The sequence below is a fragment of the Phyllobates terribilis genome, unplaced genomic scaffold, assembly GCF_046119375.1.
Source record: "Phyllobates terribilis strain yellow unplaced genomic scaffold, ASM4611937v1 Scaffold_9__5_contigs__length_417890890, whole genome shotgun sequence".
Taxonomy (NCBI): Eukaryota; Metazoa; Chordata; class Amphibia; order Anura; family Dendrobatidae; genus Phyllobates; species Phyllobates terribilis.
In genome coordinates this window covers 415,115,500-415,139,101 of record NW_027362769.1, presented here as the reverse complement: position 1 = coordinate 415,139,101, position 23,602 = coordinate 415,115,500, and the positions used below count along the sequence as shown (strand labels likewise).

The window sequence follows — 23,602 nt, the reverse complement described above, 5'->3', positions numbered from 1 at the left end:
GGCCCTTATATAAGGGTGAAGCAGCATATGTTGGACATGCATTTCTCCTTAGGGTTATATGGGGCGTTCTAGACATTAATCAAAGTCCGCTGTTCTTCTGAACAAAGAGTTGATTGTAGAAGGTAAAACTTATAAAGAAGTGCAGACAATGATCGGCTGTTCAGCTAAAATGATCTCCAATGCTTTACAATGGAAAGCAAAACCAGAGAGACGTGGAAGAAAACGGAAGACTACCATCCGAATGGATGGAAGAATAGCCAGAATGGCAAAGGCTCAGCCGATGATCAGCTCCAGGATGATCACAGACAGTCTCCAGTTACCTGTGAGGACTGTGACAGTTAGAAGACGCCTGTGTGAAGCTAATCTCTTATCAAGAAGTCCCTGCAAAGTCCCACTGTTAATAGACATGTACTGAAGCGGAGTCAGTTTGCCAAAGATCACATCAACTGGCCTAAAGAGAAATGGAGAAATATTTTGTGGACTGATGAAAGTAAAATTGTTCTTTTTGGGTCCAAGAGCAGCAGACCGTTCATCAGGCGACCCCCAAACTCTGCATTCAGCCACAGTACACCCTGCAGACAGTGAAGCATGGTGGAAGCATCATGATATGGGCATGTGTCTCTTACTATGGTGCTGGACCTATTTACCGCATACCAGGGATCATGGACCGGTTTGCATATATTAAAATACTTGAAGAGGTCATGTTGCCTTACGCTGAAGAGGAGATGCCCTTGAAATGGGGGTTTACACAAGACAACGACCCTAAACACACCAGTAAACCAGCAAAATCTTGGGTCCAGTCCCACAAAATTGAGGTTATGGAGTGGCCAGCCCAATCCCTGGACCTTAATCCAATAGGACACTTGTGGGGGGACATCAAAAATACCGTTTCTGAGGCAAAGCAACAAATGCCAAAAAACTGTGGGATGTAGTGAAATCATCCTGGGCTGAATAACAGTGACAGGGGCCAGAAGATGGTTGACTCTATGCAACATAGATGTGACGCAGTTCTAAAAAAGTGTGGGTAACAACTAAATATTAGGGTAGTGATTCACAGGAATGATAAATCCTCAAAAAAAGAAAAGAAGAGACATATTGTAAAGACAAATTCAGACACTATTTTTTAGAACAGAACAATGGTCATTTTTTGTTATTTTCTGTAAAGTAGTTAAAAATTTCTCTTCATGTTGTGAATTAGAAAACAGTCTGCAATGTTCCCAATGCTGGAAATAACAACTAGGAGAAGGATTCTGTGCTTCACTCAGGTTTCTGAACACACTGCTATTACTGTGAACACTACTGTATGTCCTATCCAGATGTGTCTGACTGACTAGGGTTTGTGTTTTTTTTTATGCAGCTCCAGTTGTTTCCACCTCCACCTTGACTCTGGCGACAAGTCCTCTGCTTATGATGTCCAGCCCGACGCTGTCCACAAGGCTCCCTTCTCCTAATCCTGCTCAGCCTTATCTAGAAGAGTCCTCTGTGCCCCCTGTGTCTGGTGTAGCCCTACGGCTTCTGACAACTTCTGCAGCGGTGCAGCTGACAAACCACCACTCCTCTCCTCCTCGACACACTCAGAGTCCGTCTCTTCCCAACTGCTGTCCTGCCCCCATCCAGAACCCTAACATCTCCAACTGTACCCCTACACACACTGTGTTTCCAGATGCTACTCCCTGTCCTTCCCGTGTTGGCGCCCTGGACCCTCAGTCTGTACAGAATGGTAATGGTTTGTCTGTCCAGGTGTCGCAGCCTATCACAACCCCCACCAACTCTTCAGACAGTGCCCTGTATGTTAATCTCATCCCAAATCCTCCATCTCCTCCATCTTCCAGCATCTCCAAAATGACCCCTGCCACCCCGACATACAACCTGAGTTTAGTGCCTGCTCTTTTAGCAAACTCGGGTCCCAGTACAGTGTCCAGCTCTTACCCTATCCCTGCTCGTTTTCTAACTAGTCCAGTATCTCTACTAGCGCTCTCTCCTCTACCTACTAGCAGCAGTGGGGCCACACCGGTCCTGTACACTGCACCCGGTGCCACCACCTTTCCTGCAGCCTCAGTGTCTGCCTCTCTGCCTTTACTCGCAGCACCTGTGTCATTTACAGCTCCTCTGCCCGTGTCCTCCTCCATCCAGAGTTCATTGTCTGCTTCTCTGTCTGTTGCGACTCCATCTCCGCAATCACTTACAGTTGTATCTTCTCCATCCCCTATAATGCCATTATCAGCAGCTGGAAATCCTCCTGCTACAACAGGCTCCTCCCGCTCTCTGCAGTCTGCTCCTCCTCCGGCCACCGCCCCTCTGCCCCTGATGTCTGCCTCAGCTTCCATCTCCCTGCCTCTGCAATCTGTCCCGCCTCTGACTACCGCCCCCCTGCCTCTGCAGTCTGTCCCGCCTCTGACTATCACCTCCCTGCCTCTGCAGTCTGCCCCGCCTCTGACTATCACCTCCCTGCCTCTGCAGTCTGCCCCGCTTCTGACTACTGCCCCCTTTCCTTTGCGGTCAGCACCACCTCCGGTTACTGCCCCTCTGCTGTCTTCCCCTCCTCCTGTTGCCACTGCCCACCTCCCTATGTCTGCTCCGCCTCATGGCCCTTTGCCTCTGTCCTTTCAGTCTCCTCGTGCTGCCACTCCCCTCCCTCTGCTTTCTGCTCAGGCTGCCACCCCTTTTCCTCTGCTGTCTACCCCACCTCCAGCTGCTATTGCCACCCTCCCTATGTCTCCCCTGTCTGCTCCGCCTCCTGGGGCTGCTACACCCCTCCCTCTGCTTTCTGCCCCGCCTTCTGGTGCCGTTAATCCCCTCCCTCTGCTTTCTGCCCCGCCTCCGGGTGCCGCTACTCCCCTCCCTCTGCTTTCTGCCCCGCCTCCGGGTGCTGCCACTCCTCTCCCTATGCTGTCTGCACCGGCCCTCCCGCTGCGGTGTGCCCTGCCCCCAGCTTCTATCCTGGAGGCTGCTAGTAGCCAGCCTCTTCTACTGTCCTCTGATTCTACCTCTGTGCCTCTGCGAGAAGCCTTTGCCTCTGATTCGTTGTCGCCTCTGGTTCTTAACACGTCTCTGAAGTTGCCCTCTGCAGCACCATCCTCTGTGCCTTTGTTGTCCGCCTCTGGCACAGTCCCTCTCCTTGCAGCAGCTACTGCGAAGGTGCCCATCCCCATGGTTAACGCCACCTCTGCTCCTTCCACAGCAGGGCTGCAGCCATCACGCCTGCTCTCTGCCCCTCAGACAGCGCCCCTTCCTCTACTGGCGGGTGCTGGGCCGTCCTGTGTGCCCGGTGACCCGCTCTCCTCACATTCCATACTGATACCTGCTCCTATAGCCCTGGCATCAATGAGGCATTCTGCCCCTGGCTCTTGTCCTGCATCATCCACCCCTGTGCCTGCTGTGATGACAAAGATGATGACGCTGCCCTCTGTCCCCGCTGAGGCGCAGACCCCACTGCCCGCTGAAGCCCAGATTACATTGCCTCCTGCTTTGGAGGCAGCTGGTGTGTCGTCTGTGCAGCCGGTCATTTCTGGCTTCTCTCAGTCCACTCTGCCCTGCCTGTCTCTCAGGATCTCTGCTCCGCAGCCCTCTATGCCAGTGTCCACACAGCCGCCTTCAATGCCAGCGTCTGCCCCAGCACCCATGCCCTCAATGCCGGCCTCCACCCCTGTTCCTTCACCCCTTTTGTCAGCCTCCTTGCCGGCGTCGTCCTTAGATCCAGCCTCGTTGTTACTGGTGCCCTCTCCAGCCCCTGATTTGTCATCCTCGGTTTCTGCTTGTGCCCAGCCTGCAGACTCTCCCTCCGCCTCACTGCTGCCGCCTCCTGCGGCCCCCCATCCCCTGGTGATCTCGTTTTCTGCTCCCCTGACTTTGGCTGCTTCCTCCCCTTCATTAGGAGTGTCTGCTCATTCTCACATTCCTGTACTCACTGCTCCGGTGCTCCCTCCCCAATCACCATCAGTTGCCCTGCATCCGAAGCCAGTCCCATCCCGTCCAGGGCCCGTCGCGGCAGCAGACAGTAGTGTATTCCCCGCTGCCTCCTCCTCAATCACCATGTCTTCTCCCACACCAGACGCACAGTCCACACTACCGGTCAATAGCCTTCTGCCCCCCAGTGTCCAGGAGCCATCTCTGTCCCTGTCTGTAGCTGACCCTCCAACAGTCAGCGTGACACTTGGCTCAGCTGCGGAGTCTGACGGCACAATGGAAGACAACCGGCCATTGCACAGTGCCATGGCATCAGCGGGTGCGCGACCCCGACGTCAGCTGCCGCCCCCACCTCGGTCTCCTTTCTATTTGGTAAGTGAACCTTTGGTGAGGAGATGCTGGCTGTACTGATGTACGAGACGACATGTCAATTCTGAGTCTTCTCTTGATAGGAGCCACTAGAGGAACGACGGAGAAGACAGAAATTGGAGCGGCTGGACAGGATTTTTCATCTGAACGAGAGGAGAAGCAGCCTGGCTCCAATCTATGGGACGGAGGTGCTACAGGCCTGCGCCGTACACTTCTCCAGCCAGCAGACGGATGCTTTACGTAGATGCACCTTCACTGCAGAGCAGCGCCTGGAGCAGCTGGCCCCCATCATCGAGAGGTGGGTGGGTAGGTCCCTCACGGGAGCACTGGAGCTTTCTGGCAGTCTTCCTCATCTATATTGTCCTTCTAGGTTTATATTTGCTATGCCTCCTGTGGAGGCCCCACAGATTACTCTCCACACCTCACACCCGCCACCCTCCCTGGTCCTACAAGAGTCTGTCTTCAGAGATACCCTGTCCCAGGGGCTGACCCCACACACCCGCTGCCTTCATGGCATCATCTCCAATATGAGGACCCAGTTCCCCGACCTGCGCCTCATCCAGTATGACTGCGGTAAGCTTACAAGGACCGCTCCCCTGCTAGTCCTGAGACTTCTTCTTGGGATATGGGCGCTGTCATGGATGCATTTCTCAGCTGTGTTGAGACATAATCACTCTGAATCTTCTTGTATTCAGGAAAGCTGCAGACCATGGATCGCTTGCTGCGTCAGCTGAAATCTGGCGGCCATCGGGTGCTCATATTCACGCAGATGACACGGATGTTAGATGTCCTGGAGCAGTTTCTAAATTATCACGGACACATCTATCTGCGCCTAGACGGATCGACGCGTGTGGAGCAGAGACAGGTAACATGGTGTCGGGTGCTTGGCTCGTGGCGGAGCGAGGGGGTGAGCAGCGCCATGGTGTCATTCTATTCTCGCTCATTTCCAGGCGCTGATGGAACGGTTCAACATGGACAGGCGCATCTTCTGCTTCATTCTTTCTACACGCAGTGGAGGGGTCGGAGTGAACCTAACGGGGGCAGATACTGTTATTTTTTATGACAGTGACTGGAATCCCACAATGGATGCACAAGCTCAGGACCGCTGTCACCGCATTGGGCAGACGCGGGACGTGCACATATACAGGTAAGTCATGCAGTTGTCTCATGTGGGGCCGCCTGTCCTATGATCTCTGCTACATTTGCCCCTGTCCTCTTTGCAGGCTGGTCAGTGAGCGAACAGTGGAAGAAAACATTCTGAAGAAAGCCCAGCAGAAGCGTTTGCTGGGAGACATGGCCATTGAGGGTGGAAACTTCACTACGGCTTACTTCAAACAGGTAAGACGTGCTCCTTGGAACACTCCTGACAAGCCAGGCTGCCCTCTGACAGATCGAAGCCTGCTTTCCAGGGGTCTCGGGACTGTTTTAGTTTTATACTTGGCCACTTGGTGTAGAATCTGTTGGCACTTTTGTGCGAAAACACAAGGGTCTCCTGTGGGCATACTACTACTCAAACAACACGGGGTCAGGGTAACATTGTGGCAATACTTTGTTGTACTTTGTTGAACCACTAAACATACAATAAACACACAGAGCAGTCCCAGCAAATACCCAAAATGGTGCAAATTACAGAGTGTCATCCTTCCGCTAGCTCGCCGGGATTAAAGCCGCTGCAACTTTGGGGTTTCCAGGGCCAACTACCACACTAGTGACACCCCGCTTTTGGCATGCACCCACAGAGAGGAGATAACGACAAGCTTAGGAAGCTGACAGTACATTGAGATAGGTGACCGGAGGGTCCCAAACTAGCTTCTCCGAATGTATCCAGGTGTGATCAGAGGGTTCCGACCTGGCTACCACAAACCCCTCCGTGGGACCAGGTGACCAGAGGGTCCCAACCTGGTTTCCCCAAATGTATCCCTGGGGGTCAGGTGACCGGAGGATCACAATCTTAGCTTCACCAAACGTTTCCATGAGTTCAGTGATATTCAATGAAGCAGATCTGTGTTCTTCCAGCTGGGGCCGTGATTCCCTAAGCTGACATCCTTTGGTCGGTGTCCCTCCTGATGGAGCCATGTTGTCCTAGCTCTTGCTCTTGCAGTTCACTCTGATATCTTGCAGAACTATAGAAATGTCTTTTTATATTCACATCTGTGGCTCAGGTCATCATCCGGGGGGTGGGATGAGTTTAACTCTAAATCCTCAAACATTGAATCTATCCGCTTAGTTCGTCCTTCTCTGTTTTGCGGGTCAACAAGCCACAGGGCCCACACAATGGTCAATTATGTTTCCCGTCATGCTTCAAACATGCCTCAATCACACCCATCCTCAAACAACTCTCTCTTGACCGATCCTTTCTGACTAGCTATCGCCCCATATCACTTCTCCCCTATGCCTCAAAACTACTGGAACAGCACGTGCACTGGGCAGCACGGTGGCTCAATGGTTAGCACTGCAGCGTTGGGGTCCTGGGTTCAAATCCCACCAAGGACAGGATCTGCAAGGAATTTGTATGTTCTCCCTGTGTATGCGTGGGTTTACTCCGGGTTCTCCGGTTTCCTCCCACACTCCAAAGACATAGTGATAGAGAATGCAGATTGTGAGCCCCATTGGGGACAGTGATGCTCATGTCTGTAAAAGCGCGGTGGAATTAATGGCGCTATGTAAGTGAGTAAAATAAATTTAAAAAATGTTGAACGGTCCTCCCACCTCTCCTCCTGCTCCCTCTTTGATCGCTTACAATCTGGCTTCCGACCGCACCATTCTACTGAAACTGCCCTGACCAAAGTCACCAATGACCTACTAACCGCCAAATCCAAGCGACACTACTCTGTCCTCCTCCTCCTCCTCCTTCCTCTTCTTTCTTCTTCCTCTTCCTTCTTCTTCCGACACAGTGGACCATTCCCTCTTCCTACAGACTCTCTCATCTCTCGGCATCACAGACTTGGTCCTAGCTTGGATCTCTTCGTACCTAACAGACCAGACATTCAGTGTCTCCCACTCACAGACCACCTCCTCATCTCGCCCCCTATCTGTCGGTGTCCCCCAAGGTTCAGTCCTAGAGCCCCTGCTCTTCTCCATCTACACCTTTGGCCTGGGAAAGCTCATAGTCTCACGGCTTCCCACAATGTCTGTCCGCTATCTCATCCTCCTTCTCTGCTGGATTTGTAAAACTTAACACAGATAAAACTAAATTCATCATCTTTCCCCCATCTGACCTATCCATCAAAGTTAATGGCTGTCCACTCTCCCCAGTCCCTCAAGCTCGCTGCCTTGGGGTAACCCTGGACTCTGATCTCTCCTTCACACCTCATATCCAAGCCCTTTCCGCTTCTTGCCGACTCCAACTCAAAAATATCTCCCGGATCCGTGCATTACTCAACCACAAATCTGCAAAAACACTAGTGCACGCCCTCATCATCTCCTGCCTCAACTACTGCAACCTCCTGCTCTGTGGCCTCCCTTCTAACACTCTCGCACCCCTCCAATCTATCCTAAACTCTGCTGCTCGACTAATCCACCTGTCCCCCTGCTATTCCCCGGCCTCTCCTCTCTGTCAATCTCTTCACTGGCTCCCCATTGCCCAGAGACTCCAGTTCATAACCCTAACCATGACATACAAAGCCATCCACAACCTGTCTCCTCCATACATCTGTGACCTAGTCTTCCAGTACATACCTGCACGCAACCTCCGATCCTCACAAGATCTCCTTCTCTACTCCCCTCTTATCTCCTCCCACAATCGCATACAAGATTTCTTCCGTGCATCCCCCCTACTCTGGAACTCTACCCCAACACATCAGGCTCTCACCTACCATGGAAGCCTTCAAAAGAAACCTGAAGATCCACCTCTTCCGACAAGCCTACAACCTGCAGTAACCACCGCTCCACCATACCGCTGCACGACCAGCTCTGCCCTCACCTACTGTAACCTCACCCATCCCTTGTAGATTGTGAGTCCTTGCAGGCAGCGTCCTCGCCCCACCATACCGCTGCACAACCAGCTCTACCCTCACCTACTGTATCCTCACCCATTCCTTGTAGACTGTGAGCCCTCGCGGGCAGGGTCCTCGCTCCACCATACCGCTGCACGACCAGCTCTACCCTCACCTACTGTATCCTCATCCATCCCTTGTAGACTGTGAGCCCTCGCAGGCAGGGTCCTCGCTCCACCATACCGCTGCACGACCAGCTCTACCCTCACCTACTGTATCCTCACCCATCCCCTGTAGACTGTGAGCCCTCGCGGGCAGGGTCCTCGCTCCACCATACCGCTGCACGACCAGCTCTACCCTCACCTACTGTATCCTCACCCATTCCTTGTAGATTGTGAGTCCTCGCAGGCAGGGTCCTCGCCCCACCATACCGCTGCACGACCAGCTCTACCCTCACCTACTGTATCCTCACCCATCTCTTGTAGACTGTGAGCCCTCGCGGGCAGGGTCCTCGCTCCACCATACCGCTGCACGACCAGCTCTACCCTCACCTACTGTATCCTCACCCATCCCTTGTAGACTGTGAGCCCTCGCGGGCAGGGTCCTCGCTCCACCATACCGCTGCACGACCAGCTCTACCCTCACCTACTGTAACCTCACCCATCCCCTATAGACTGTGAGCCCTCGCGGGCAGGGTCCTCGCTCCACCATACCGCTGCACGACCAGCTCTACCCTCACCTACTGTATCCTCACCCATCCCCTGTAGATTGTGAGCCCTCGCGGGCAGGGTCCTCGCTCCACCATACCACTGCACGGGCAGCTCTACCCTCACCTACTGTATCCTCACCCATCCCCTGTAGATTGTGAGCCCTCGCGGGCAGGGTCCTCGCTCCACCATACCACTGCACGGGCAGCTCTACCCTCACCTACTGTATCCTCACCCATCCCCTGTAGATTGTGAGCCCTTGCGGGCAGGGTCCTCGCTCCACCATACCACTGCACGGGCAGCTCTACCCTCACCTACTGTATCCTCACCCATCCCCTGTAGATTGTGAGCCCTCGCAGGCAGGGTCCTCGCTCCACCATACCGCTGCACGACCAGCTCTACCCTCACCTACTGTATCCTCACCCATCCGTTGTAGACTGTGAGCCCTCGCAGGCAGGGTCCTCGCTCCACCATACCGCTGCACGACCAGCTCTACCCTCACCTACTGTAACCTCACCCATCCCTTGTAGATTGTGAGCCCTCGCGGGCAGGGTCCTCGCTCCACCATACCGCTGCACGACCAGCTCTACCCTCACCTACTGTATCCTCACCCATCCCTTGTAGACTGTGAGCCCTCGCGGGCAGGGTCCTCGCCCCACCATACCGCTGCACGATCAGCTCTACCCTCACCTACTGTATCCTCACCCATCCCCTGTAGACTGTGAGCCCTCACGGGCAGGGTCCTCGCTCCACCATACCGCTGCGCAACCAGCTCTTCCCTCACCTACTGTATCCTCATCCATCCCTTGTAGACTGTGAGCCCTCACGGTCAGGGTCCTCGCTCCACCATACCGCTGCACGACCAGCTCTACCCTCACCTACTGTATCCTCACCCATCCCCTGTAGACTGTGAGCCCTCGCGGGCAGGGTCCTCGCTCCACCATACCGCTGCACGACCAGCTCTACCCTCACCTACTGTATCCTCACCCATTCCTTGTAGACTGTGAGCCCTCGCGGGCAGGGTCCTCGCTCCACCATACCGCTGCGCAACCAGCTCTTCCCTCACCTACTGTATTGTAAAACGAGAGGAAAAACCGAACCTAGGGTCCTACGAATCAAATACCACATGTATCTAGATAATTAAAAGACCTTTATTACATGTTGGGTTAGAGTGGTGCTACAAACAGAAGTGCTCTCACAATATGCAATGGACAAATCAACAAAAAATGAAAACTAACCGGACCATGCGCAGGAAATGGAACTGCATGTCAAGAATACAAAACATGTAGGAGCCGCACTATATAAATATAGCATACATGTTTGAGCTTGAGTACATAGCTAGTCCACCCTGAACCATGATTGGCTTGGCATAATACCGATGTGTGTGTGTCTACTAGAAAGAAGTCCATGGACAGTATGTCCTCACCTGAATCGGGGGCATATACAATAGTCAGCAGGCATGGATGTGCAAGAGGTATAAGGCAACAAACATATATGCTATGTAAAATGTGTCGCCATGGGCGCAATTAGAGAACTGTAAAAAGGAGTCTAATGAAATATAGCATATAAGTATATAGTAATCCATACAGTCTGTAATCACTACATGGAACATGTGGGTTACGTGGGTGGTCCACAATTGCTCGACGCATTCCCCAACTCGCGTTTGGGACCACAGTCCTTCATCAGGTGGTAGCATCCATGGAACCAGGATGTTTAAAAGGGATGGTGTGGCCAATCAAAGAGCGGGAGGAGGAACATGCTGTAATGTTACAGGTGTGTGGCCGGAAGAATGTGATTAGAACGCCAAATGTTCCGTTCCAAGGGCCGGAAGGGGCAGGAATATGGTGTTACAGGATCGCATCTATAATACAAAGTGGAAGAATAGGGTTGAGGGCTAAAACTGTGCTGACATTATATTATTGGTACGTGGCTGGAAATGTGCTAATTTCCAACCATTGGCTCTTAATCCACGGACTAGATCTGTCTTTACTCATCTGCGTTATTTCAGTGTGCATTTTTTCCTTACCTACTGTATCCTCACCCGTCCCCTGTAGATTGTGAGCCCTCGCGGGCAGGGTCCTCGCTCCTCCTGTACCAGTCGGTGACTCATTTTGTTCAAGATTATTGTAAGTGTATTTGCTATGTATGCCCCCTTTTTCACATGTAAAGCGTCATGGAATAAATGGCGCTATAATGAATATTAATAATAATATATTTGTCAAACATCCATTGTTTAATGACCCTGCGTCCCTGTCTTGCGAAGTTAGCAGCAGTGCTGTGGAGTTGGAGTCAGTGTCCCTTTTGGTGGAATCGGAGTCTGTATAAAATGGACCGACTCCAACTCCTGAAATATATAATAAATTGGGTGCAGTAGTTCAATGTAGTTTGTGGGGAATATTTATTTCATAAGAATTTGGGAAACTTATGAGATGTCCTATAAATGTCTGTCCTGTTCCTGATCTCAGGGTCTGGACTTTTATCTGAGATGAATCTGTGCTGCAGTAAATTTATCTCTTACACATCAGCCGTGTACGAGGGAGTCGTGGAGTCGGAGGTTTGGCTTACCGACTCCACAGCCCTGGTTAGCAGACATTAAGTTGCAGTAAATATCAACTCAAGTGTCAACATTCAGGCTTATACAAATAATAGTCTGTTTCTGGACCAACCAACAAAACAACACATAAATTCAAAAGTCAACTTAAAGATAATAGTGTATGTCTCCTGGACTACTGAATTTACGTCTGGATAATTAAGATTAAACTCTGTGTCGTCACAACTTGTTATGGCTGCCTTCTGTTTCCTATACATAATGTAAGAAAGAGATCAACAGAAAGGCTCCACCGCTTTGTCTGAAGCTCGGGTTGATGATGACTGATATATCTTATTTATTTTATTTTAGCACACGATCAGGGAACTGTTTGATATGGAAGACACATCTCGCAAGGAGGTCGAGGCTCGTAATGCATCCCCAGACCATAGTACGGAGGAGGGGGCAACATCTCGACAGGAGCATATATTGGAGCAGGTAAGTCCTGCAACCACTGACGGGCGCTCAGCGGTCATCGGGTATTTCACCAGGGGCGTTATTGTAGGTCACTCCGCTGACTGTAAGACTTGTCCTGACTGTCTGTAGGGTGAGGTGGGACCTGTTTTGACACCACACGCCTGTACTTAGCCCCCTTTATCATGCAGGGCACGGGATATGCTACAACAATGAACTTGGCTTTCTTGTCCATCATGGCTAAACATGGTGCAGTGTAAATAATGTATCTGAGCATCGGTGGTTTTAGAAGCCATTGAATCTGCCTGGTGTCCAATGGTAGCATTGCACTCACTACCCACCGTCTCTTTGCCTTGTGCAGGCGCTGTGTGGTGCCGAGGACGAGGAGGATACTCTTGCTGCCTCTCTGGTTCGAGCCGAGCAAGTTGCAGACCTTGCAGAGTTTAATGAAAATGTTCCTTTGGAGCCAGAAGAAGAAGAGCAGAGCCGCGCGGAGCAGGAGATATCTGCTTTGGTGGAACAGGTAATGCCAGAAATGACAGCATGGAAATGATGACTTTGTGATAGCAGTAATGATCAGTAATGCATGGATTTGTCACCTCCCCAGCTGACGCCGATCGAGAGATACGCTATGTACTATCTGGAAGCTTCATTGGAGGAAGTCAGTAAAGAGGAGCTGAAGCAGGCAGAGGTGAGTAACTGCGACTCGTCTCCACTGCACGGACTGGTGGTCTCCTGATCTCATTAACAATCTAATCGGGCTTTCCCTCATTCCTATCCAGGAGCAGGTTGAGGCTGCACGCAAAGACCTGTTCCTTGCTAAAGATGAGGTAGGACTGATGACGGAAGAGAAATGGGATGAAGAAAACAAAAGAAATCGTAAAGTGAAGACTCCAGTGCCCAACAAACCTACAGAACGTGTTGGGGTTCGCATGAGTGAACGGCTAAGAGGAAGCAGACCAATTGAAAGTTTGGACCACACAGAGAACCTGACCATTCCAGACACTGCACCCCAATCCAAGGAAGACGAAGTGGTCCATGACAGTCCATCCCCCACCTGGAGCAATCAAGCCACTCCAGATCCAGATGCTTCCAGTCCAAGTGCAGAGACCACAGCCACCCAGGTTCTTACAATGGACCCACTGTCCACTACATTGCCCCCTACTGGTCTCCCTGAGGAGGAAACTGTTCCTGAAGACAAGGAAAGTGCTGAGGTGGTTGTGATGGAAAACGTAGCAGATACGAGCGCGGTGCCAGGCAGCCCCGGGAGCGCGGTGCCAGGCAGCCCCGGGAGCGCGGTGCCTGGCAGCCCCGGGAGCGCAGTGCCAGACAGCCCCATTCCACCCCGCACACCTCGCAGGAAAGTCTATGCAGATTCTGAGATTACGCTTGCTGGGGCTACAGAAGACTCGCCCACTGCTAAAGTGCTTAGACGGCTGCCAGGGCGTCTCATTACTATAGTACAAGAATGGCTTCCCACTCCTCGTCGCCAAAATAGAGGGAGGGGATCCCAAATGGTCACCGGGAATGACGATCAGAGTTCTACTATCCCTGGTTCTCGTAGCCCTCCTCATGATCGATTATCTGAAGAGACTTCTGAAACAAGCAGTCCTCCACCAAAGCGAAAGAGAGGAAGGCCCCCCAAAACAAGAGGAGACATGTCACCAACTTGTGTCCCTATTGTTGTGCCCCCTGTGGACTCCTCGCCCCACACTTCTCTAGATCTTGGCACTGCTCCTCAAAGACCCACAATAGACTTGGTGACTTCTTCTGGGGTAGTGCAGACTCCTGGTTGTCTAAATAGTTCCTTTAAGGTGGGTTCTGAAATTGAAAATGGATCACCTATTGAGAAAAGAAAAAGAGGGCGACCTCCTAAAAGTTGTGCCACCCCTATGTTACCCCAAAAACTTGACGCAACTCCTTGTGTTGCTTCACTGGCATCCTCCAAACTGCTCGGAGAGCTCTCATTTCCATCATTACTCTCCCCCAAGAAACGTGAAGATTCAGTGGGGGAGCCTATCCTCGCATCACCATGGTCTCCTCACAGCGACTCCACATCCGAGGTCCATGACAGAAAGACCACTCAAGTAACTTGCCCTTCAGTGTCTGCCCACAGTAAATCTGATGGACAGAAGGAGTTGTCATTGTTGTCTGCTCAGTCTACTGATTCCATCATTCCCAATGTATCTTCCAACATTCCCACAGTTCCAGTTGAGGGTACAAGCAGCAGTGGTGTTGAGGAGCCCATGTCCCCTCCAAAGCGTAAACGTGGTCGCCCACCCAAGGTTCGTCCTGTGCTCCAAATCAACTCTAGTCCCATGTTATCCATAACTGACAGTTCTCCAGAAAGATCTCCCCGTCCCCTAGTGATAAGGACTTTTCTACAGCGAAAATGCAAACCACTTAAGATGGAAGCCGTGGATCCAAGGGAGCAGAACTCCTACCTTGCTGACACTGATGATTCTTCTGACGAGGAGTTCACTGTGAGCGCCCCACTGACGCGTAGTGCCAGGACTAGACTACAGAGCACAAGCCAGACACCTCCTGTAGTCCTTCTGAACTCTGCTGTATCTTCCAAATCTCCCTGTGGACGTTCTCCACACGCAACTCCTGTCCAGGAGAAACTTCCCACCAAAAAAAGGAAGCCTGAGAGCGTGCGTTCTCCCAGCCCATCCTCCTCCTCTCCACACGGCAGCTCCAGCGAGAGCAGGAAGCGTCCCTGTCCCCCCGCAGAGCGGGTCCTGCGCAGCTCCCTTACCGCCAACCCCGCCAGTAACACTCGATCGTCACGTTCCCCTCTCCTTAATTCTCCAAGTAGCCACAGAGGCAGAAAGGCCAAAACGTGACTTACTGCCATGAGCAGCGACCAATGTTTTTCTTGGGAAAGGCGACTTTATCAAATTACTTAAGAGCAGGAAAAAGGGTCCCGTTGTTTGTCCACAGATTTGTTTTGGGGATTGGACAAGTGTTGGTTGTAAATCTGCAGCCCTGGTACTGAGAATCACAATCTATGCAAGAGGATGGGACGGACTCCGGTGGTGGCAGGGGATCTGGCGCTACCTTCTCTATGGAGGATGGGACGGACTCCAGTGGTGGCAGGGGATCTGGCGCTACCTTCTCGGTCTTCTGGGTTGGCAGGCCCTGTAGTATTAGGTGTCAGCGGGGGCTGGGCATGTCATGGGCACGCGCAGCCTCAATGCTTTAGACTTGTTTCTACAGAAGTTCCTGTATTTCTGTCATGAAAATAAAGTGTTGAGTAAAGTACGCTGTGTGTGAACAGGCCCCTCTGTGCGGGTGAGTGGCGGCGGAGTTATCTGTATGTTGCTGTAGGGAATCTCTCATGAACTGTATTGTTTCACTATATTAGCACAGTCCGCGCGGATTCCTAGAACTAGCAATGCACATGAAATTCTCTATTTTTGTCTGTTGTATCATTGGAATAAAGTTGTTGATGGTGTCGCCTTCCTCTCCCTAATGTCCCAGCTGGCTTCTTGGCGCTGAACTTTTCATTAGGGGCTACGTGAAGTGACTGGTATTGGTCCTGCCGTCCCTGACTATAGGGCATTGAACGCAAGATGGAGTAAAGGATTGGAATATTAAGCACAAGCGTGAAATACCCCTCATATGTAGATGGACATGGAGCATCATGGGTGGTGAGCGTAGGACTAGCTCCTAGGAAAGAGGAGTCTCCGGGATCACGGACGAGCATTGCACTCTGCATTCCCTTCATGATCACGTTCTTCTGGTCTTTATTGTGCAGCTGATCTCTGCATTGTTAGGAGGTAGGCCGGGTTTACACGCCCATAATCCATTTGCATTTATCTGAATTCTGGCCTCAGTCTTTTTCATAGTTTTATTTAGGTCACCACAGTATTTTCGACTGAGCAGTGAGGTCATAGTGCATGTAGCCGATCAGGCAGTGGCCGATGAGGTCACGGCAGCGAGGTTCTAGTGTGTATGAGGCTGGAGAGAAGTTACCACTTGGCCTAGTCTAATGTCAGAGCAGTGAGGTCATAGTGCATGTAGCCGATCAGGCAGTGGCCGATGAGGTCACGGCAGCGAGGTTCTAGTGTGTATGAGGCTGGAGAGAAGTTACCACTTGGCCTAGTCTAATGTCAGAGCAGTGAGGTCATAGTGCATGTAGCCGATCAGGCAGTGGCTGATGAGGTCACGGCAGCGAGGTTCTAGTGTGTATAAGGCTGGAGAGAAGTTACCACTTGGCCTAGTCTAATGTCAGAGCAGTGAGGTCATAGTGCATGTAGCCGATCAGGCAATGGCCGATGAGGTCACGGCAGCGAGGTTCTAGTGTGTATAAGGCTGGAGAGAAGTTACCACTTGGCCTAGTCTAATGTCAGAGCAGTGATGTCATAGTGCATGTAGCAGATCAGGCAGTGGCTGATGAGGTCACGGCAGCGAGGTTCTAGTGTGTATAAGGGTGGAGAGAAGTTACCACTTGGCCTAGTCTAATGTCAGGCGTAATGTTCTTAGAGCACAAAGTGACTGTAAATACTCACCCATAATTATCTTGTCTTATACTGTAGTCACATCCAGAGCTGCAGTAACTTATCATCTATCAGACAGAAGTTTAGGTTTGCTTTGCTTCTGAAGAAATTGAGTTGTTAGGTGACATGGTCAGAACTCCGGTTATAGATCTACCAGGTGCTGGTATAACTCTTGATTGTAGCAGGTATCCAAGTGGCCGCATGATGTTTTTGACTTTCAGACAGTCATTTACTATTTAGATCTGTCCACTCCGGAAAGCAGATCCTTCTGGGCTACAAAGAGATAACTACAGTTTGCCGCCATTCGATTTTTCTTGATGTTCGCCATCCTTATCAGCAATGTAAAGAGGGAAAAATGGAACATGAATATATTGGTCTATGGAACTGACACTGTTCACTGCCTAAGTGTGATGTAGCAACATTTGGAGACTTTACCATTCTGTTTTGTGCCCTTTTCGATCTCTGGCAGTCCCATCTTGAATGTAATATGATCATTGAGGTCTTGATGGAGAGACCATTTTCCAGGATGGACCAAGTTCTTTTTCAACCTGCTGTGATAGTTGGAGTGCCTTATATGTTTACTGCCGAGATTTTTCTCAACTATGCTTCAGTCTTCCCCCTCGGGAAACAAAAAAAAATCTGATTGCACTCATTAATATGGTAAACCTTTGGCCGATGGATGGACTTGGCCATAAATGAAGCAGATGTGGCTATGAATTATAGAGAGCTAGTTACAGCCCTTATAATAGATTCAAGGACAGCGCCCCTCTAGAGTAAACCATTTGAGTCCAGAAGTTCTGTACAATGGCACCCCAATCTTAGTTGGAAGCATTCGTAGTGCGAGTAATAAGATATTAGTTCATCAGATATATCCCCATAGACAACCATCACCTGACATAACATTTGGTGATGGATAATCTCTTCGGGCCAAGGACAGGATTTTTGTCCCAAGATAAAAGATGTTTGACTCGAGAAACTTAGTGGGATCCTGACGAAGGAGGGATTTCTGCAGCGGACGTTGGAGAATTCAGAATTCATCACCATCCTTATAGTCACAAGGTTGTTGGTTATTACATACTGAACACTCGTCAATACCTTGTGTATCCTGCCATCTGCGAGACTGAAACCTTTTTAAAAGTTACTTACATTTCCGTATTGGGAATAAGTTGAGCCTTTTCTTAATTGATAAAGCTGTGACTGGTCAGAATGGGTAACCTAGTCTGGAGATGGGATAGAAGCTCTTGTTCTGCATAGACCTTAAACAGTTGGTTAATTATGGGATGACAAACATTCCCCGGCCATCTATGTTAGCAGTCACATTCTTTAACATTCTAGGAGTCACGGAAATCCCAAAGGGATGCAGAGCTAAAAATGACGTTCCTGAAGGTCAATCGTGATTGCCACTCTGATAAACCTTGTGAGCTGGATAAAGAGAGATATATAAAAATATAGATGTCTTGGAGGTGTAGAGTTGCCATAAATTCCCTGTTGAAGCATGGAAGTTACTGATCTGATAGTTTCCATCTTGTATTCAGGTAAGAAAGATCGATTACGAGACACCATTTTCTTCTGGGTTTGGGTAACTTGTAATCTCTGCAGGATACTCCTAACTAACTTGGTGAGAAACTGGTTGAAGACCTTTTTTGAGAAGAAATACCTTCAATCATTTGCACACTGCTGGATTATGGGAGTTCAGGAGAAATCTGTCTAGTGAAAAGTTTTTTGGGTAACAGAGTAGCATTACTATTATGAAGGAGACCCAACAATCTGAAGCGGTGTTGGACTACACTGGAAAAAAAAACCTCAACGTTCCTCCAACTAGAGGCAACGAGGCTTTCGACATAAGTCCGTATACTTCCCGGCCTTTGCTTTGAACTGTCTCATAGCCTTATGTCAAATCTTGGCAAAGCTTTTCAGCTGAAGAAAGAACTTGAATGATGATTTCCTGATTTGTGAAGAGGATACACTCTTGCTTCTTCTCAGCGATTTCGAGAACTCTTCTGGGTTAGTAGACGGCAAAACTAGTTCTTTGACATGGTGTCACCTGACCACCATTTTAAACCTAACACACTTGCTATATTGGATTCAAGAGATTTAGAAGAAAACTCCACAATGTCCATTAGAGCATTGCCAGCTAAAGCGGAGGAAGAGTTGAGAGAGGCAGGTTTTCCCGGATGTGCTCTCGAGTAGCACCATCTTGTAAGTCCTACTGTTGACAATTGAAGCAGAGGATGCATTATATCCTTCTAAGCAACTAATCCACCTTATGTTCTATATAATTTAATAAAGTGGCCTCTTCAAATGGGAAGTTGACTCTTGGACACCCTTGTGACTGACAAATCCGCTCTAGGAAGAACTACAAATTGAGAATAAAGGTAAAATAGCACCTTAAACATTGATCACATTTTTTCTTAGGAGGGAAATTGAAAAGGTGCTGTTTTAGGCTTTGTCTGGCTTTTTGTTAGACTACAGCATTATTGACCTCATCAAAAAGGAAGACACTTATTCATTATGTAACCAACACATGTCATCAAAGTCTTAGGAGAAACTGGCCAGTGTTATGCGCTGTTCAGAGGGACTCGGCAAGACTGACGTCAAACCAGCAAAAGCGCAGCCACAGACTTGGTACAAGCTGCCCAGCTAGGCGAGCCCTTGAGGGCCAGGAATACTCTTCACCCAACTACCAGTAAATGGAAGGAGGACTTTGGAAAAGATAGCAAGACTACTGCTAGCACCACTCACCACCAAGCACATAGGGAACTGCTAAGGACTGAGCAGGATTATATAGCCTGTCTAATGATCAGTGTGGATTACCTTCCAGTCATCCCCAGACAGCCACTGCCTGCTAGCGTCAACAGCAGACTGGACAACATCCCCCCACTACATAGTAACTCCGCCTCCAGGGTCAAGACAATGGGGGCACTTGCAACCGGAGTAGCGTAGCACCGGACATGCTCCATTCCCAGGTGGGAGCACAGAACCACAATTTGTAACAGTACCCCTCTCCCTAGGAGCGACCTTCAGGCTCTCAATATTCACCTTGTCCATAAACCTCTTATGGAACTCTGCAATGAGACGATTGTCCTGTACAGGTGCTTCTCACAAAATTAGAATATCATCATAAAGTTAATTTATTTTATTTCTTCAATACAAAACGTGAAACTCATATTATATAGTACTTGTCAGGAAAGCTTGGTCAGACCTTGCAGCTCTCTGGCGCCCCCTTCTCCTGCTGGTCAAACACGGCATTGACAGAGGATAAGCTCTCATTTATGTCTACTATTGTGGCACGTGATGTGTCAGGACGTATATATACCACCAGTTCCTTCCAGGAACGTATATATACCTAAAACCAGCCACCCTCACACCACAATATCACATAAATACTGGTACGCTGCCACCACCGATCTCTTAACAGGGGGATCGGGTACCCGTTGGGTAACGTGAATTAGCGGGTGAGGAACGTGTTTGCTCGACATAGTTACATAGTTTATAAGGCCGAAAAAAGACAAGCGTCCATCTAGTTCAGCCTATTGACATAGGACAAGAAGAACGAAGCTGGTGAATAATAAAAATTTATTCCCGAAAGTTGGCAGTGTTTACAAAAGATATATAAGATATTATAAAAGAGACTATTTACATATATGCATAAAACAGTTATTAAAATAAAAGGGATAAGTAATAGCAAAACCTGAGCCACGAGGTGATGGTCTCAGATTCTGTGGGGGGACAGCTCCCCGGAAATTAGGTGTGATTCCTCCACGCAGCGAGGAGTGCTTGCGTCTGACGTCCCTGGGTTGGAATGAGCCAACATGGCCATTCTGGTTTTTAGTAAGGAGGCAAAACACTAGGACACACCCATGTTTACCTCACACAGGGGCTCGGTTTTGTGAACCCACCCAGCTGCACAAGACATAAAAATCCTTCATCTTCCATATCTTGGTATGGGGGGGCCCATACCAAGATATTGCCGTCCCCAATATTCACGGAGATTGATATCAAATATGATATTTCTATGATTTTCAGAAGCGCAGAACCCATTTCCTAGGTTTCTGGTGGTTTCCCAGTTATGAAAGATATACCATCATAACTGGAAAAGGGTGAACATCCGAAAAATGTGGTCCACGTGTTTGTGACAATCATGTGCGTTATTAAACTCTACATTAAAAGTTTGTACAGTTACACAATAGGGCTTTGGAGGGGAAATCCAGTGTAGACTAGTACGCTTACTCTTGGCTGCGGTTTATGGCCGTTATAAAAATTCCTTGTTTGGGGGAAGCAAGAGTAGAGTTCTATGGAGGTCTCTTCCAAGTGAACAGGGGGCAGAGATTTAAGACCTCTCTGGCTGTCCTTTCAACATTTTTAAAACTAGGACCACAATACATTTTGCCTGACACCTCCCCCTTTTTAGACTGCGCTATGGAGGTAGGACCTTCTGGTACTCCTCCAGGCGTATCTCTGCAGGCTCCCCCTCGCCGGGACAACCCATCGGCATTGCCATGCTCACTGCCTTTGCGGTGTTGAACGGTAAAGTCGTACTGCTGGAGGTTGAGGCTCCAGCGTAACAACCTTCCGTTGGCACCGGACATGGTGTGCAGCCAACTCGGGGTTGTGGTCAATCACGACAGTGAAGGGGCGCCCGTACAAGTAAGGCTGTAAGTGGTGCAGGGCCCATACAATGGCCAGGCACTCCTCTATGGTGGAATAGGCCACTTCCCTCGGCAGCAGTTTCCGGCTTAGTTACAACACAGGGTGTTCTTGGGTCCCCGAGTCGACCTGGCTGAGTACAGCACCGAGGCAAAACTCACTGGCGTCTGTACGAAGAATGGCCGTGTGCCGTCGACCGCCTTTAGCACAGGGGAGCTGCTCAGGGCTGCCTTCAAAGCCCGAAAGGCCACCTCGCATTCATCTGTCCATTTGACTGGATGGGGTAGGCTCTTCCTGGTGAGGTCTGTCAAGGGCTTCGCAAGGCTACTATAGTCTTGTACAAAGCGTCTATAGTACCCTGCGGTGCCCAAGAAGGACTGCACCTGCTTCTTGGTCCTGGGGGTGGGCCAGGACATGAAAGCGTACACCTTCCCAGGCTCTGGCTTCAGAGTACCCCCACCTACCCGGTGCCCCAGGTAGTGGACCTCGTTCATGCCCATCTGGCACTTTCCTGGCTTGATGGTCAAGCCCGCCTGGTGAATGCGCCTGAGCACCTGCCGCAGATGCTCGAGGTGTTCCTCTCAGGTGGGACTGAAGACGGCAATGTCATCCAGGTACGCCACTGCGTACCTCTCCAGTCCCTGGATCAGGTGGTTGACCATTCGCTGGAAAGTGGCAGGGGCATTTTTCATGCCAAAAGGCATGACCGTGGATTCATACAATTCAAAGGGGGGTGATAAAGGCGGACTTCTCCTGGGCCTTGGGGCTCAAGTGAATCTGCCAATATCCCCGACTCAGATCCATAATGGAGAGATAGCTCGCGCTGGCTAACCGCTCAAGCAGCTCCTCAATGTTTGGCATTGGTTGTGCATCAGAGACTGTGATAGCGTTGAGCCCCCTGTAGTCCACACAGAATCGGATGATCCGGTCCTTCTTTGGCACCAGGACTACAGGTGAGGCCCACGCGCTCTTGGTTTTGCTGACCCCCAAGTGTCCATCAAGTGGAATGTCTTGGGCGATCCACAACAACTCATCACTGAATTGGTAGGTGACGACCAGCTGTCTTTCCCTCAGCCTCTCCTGTTGGGGTGTACAGGGAACTTTCTCCCGGTACAACCTCCCTCGGTCCCAGAATACCCTCTCCTTATCTGACTCGGAGGTGGGTTTCTCAGCGAGGCTTCGTAACGTCTCTAGGCTAGCATCTGAGTGCAGAGCTGCCTGAAACTCCTGGCTGGAGGAAGCCAGAAGTGAGGTTAAGGCCACGTCCTCATTGGGACCCTCTGGGACCGGCTCTGGGTCCGTAACTGATTCCGTTATTCCTCTGTCTGAGGAGGGTCCAGAAGGCAGGGCGTTACTTGTGTTCTGGGCACTCTGACTGCGGGTAACAGCGGCTATATAGGCCGTCTCCCCGGGGAATAACACCGTCCCATCAGCCTGTGCGGCTATGAGAATTACTTCCCCATCCTCCTCCATTACCTCAGGCACAGTGCTACTTATGGGGCAGCTACCATAAGCCAGATAACCGTCTGTTGTGACACTGGTCGCTGGCACAGCACCACCTGCTTCATGGTCCCCGTGCTTCTCCCCATTACCCTTAGCACTGACACTTGCTCCTGCTAGGGGATCCTCAGCAATATCACCCCGCAGCGTGACATGGCTGAGTTCTCCTGTACCTTCCAATACATCATCATCATCATCATCAGGTAAAGCATTGACATTCCCATTATCAGCATTAATCTTACCAACCGTATCAGATCGGGGAGGGGTGTCAGGGACATAATAAGCAAACATTCTCCCCAAATCAGTTCCCAACAAAACATTTGCAGGTAGGTTTTCAGATACTCCCACTTCCTTCACCCCACTCCCCGCACCCCAATCAATAAAAACCCGGGCCATGGGCAAGGGGCATCGGACGCCCCCAATCCCGGTGACAGTCAGGGTCTTTCTCGGAATAAGCTCTTCAGCAGACACCAGTTCGTGTCAGATGAGGGTTTGTTCGGCCCCAGTGTCCTTGAGGCCTACAGTGACAGTGTCCCCCACCATGAGACTGCAAGTTTTCACAGGCCCTCCCAACCGGCCCACCCACCAAAAGAACTGATGCATTAGGCCCTGGGGCCTTGGATGGGGGGGGTTCTACCTCTGCTTCTCTGGGCAAGTGGTGCTGAGATGACCAGTCTGGTTGCAGAAATAACACTTGCGGGCATCAGATGCAGGCCGAGCGTTGGTAACGGGGACAAGGCCTCCGGAAGGTCGGCTGGCAGGGACAGGGATGGTGGTTGATGGCTTACCCCCTTTCCAGCTGATGACGACCGGCTTCCGCACCTCCGGTTGGCCTCGTAGGTGTCTGCGATCTGCGCTGCTTTATTGGCATTTGGTGGCTCCCGATCTATCACGAACTGCCGTACCTCAGTCGGACACAGATGCAGGAACTGGTCTTTCACCATCAGGTCCTTTAGCTGCTCAAAGGTGGTCGCTGACAGTCCTTGGATCCACTGGAACCTCTGGATTAGGGCCTGCTTAATGGCATCATAGTTC

General features: G+C 50.5%; 1 protein-coding gene across 2 annotated transcripts in view; it reads left to right on the top strand.

Moving 5' to 3' along the window:
- The window catches only part of SRCAP (Snf2 related CREBBP activator protein), a 51,606-nt gene extending 36,424 nt beyond the window's left edge, over positions 1-15,182 (top strand). For both annotated transcript variants that reach the window (XM_073649046.1, XM_073649045.1), the window contains exons 24-33: positions 1,358-4,278; positions 4,359-4,573; positions 4,646-4,848; positions 4,971-5,140; positions 5,226-5,422; positions 5,499-5,613; positions 11,817-11,942; positions 12,280-12,441; positions 12,526-12,609; positions 12,701-15,182. In XM_073649046.1, coding sequence (XP_073505147.1) covers positions 1,358-4,278; positions 4,359-4,573; positions 4,646-4,848; positions 4,971-5,140; positions 5,226-5,422; positions 5,499-5,613; positions 11,817-11,942; positions 12,280-12,441; positions 12,526-12,609; positions 12,701-14,764 — 6,257 coding nt within the window. In that variant the 3' untranslated portion in view covers positions 14,765-15,182. The remainder of the gene's footprint in view (positions 1-1,357; positions 4,279-4,358; positions 4,574-4,645; positions 4,849-4,970; positions 5,141-5,225; positions 5,423-5,498; positions 5,614-11,816; positions 11,943-12,279; positions 12,442-12,525; positions 12,610-12,700) is intronic.
- Positions 15,183-23,602: the final 8,420 nt, after the last annotated feature.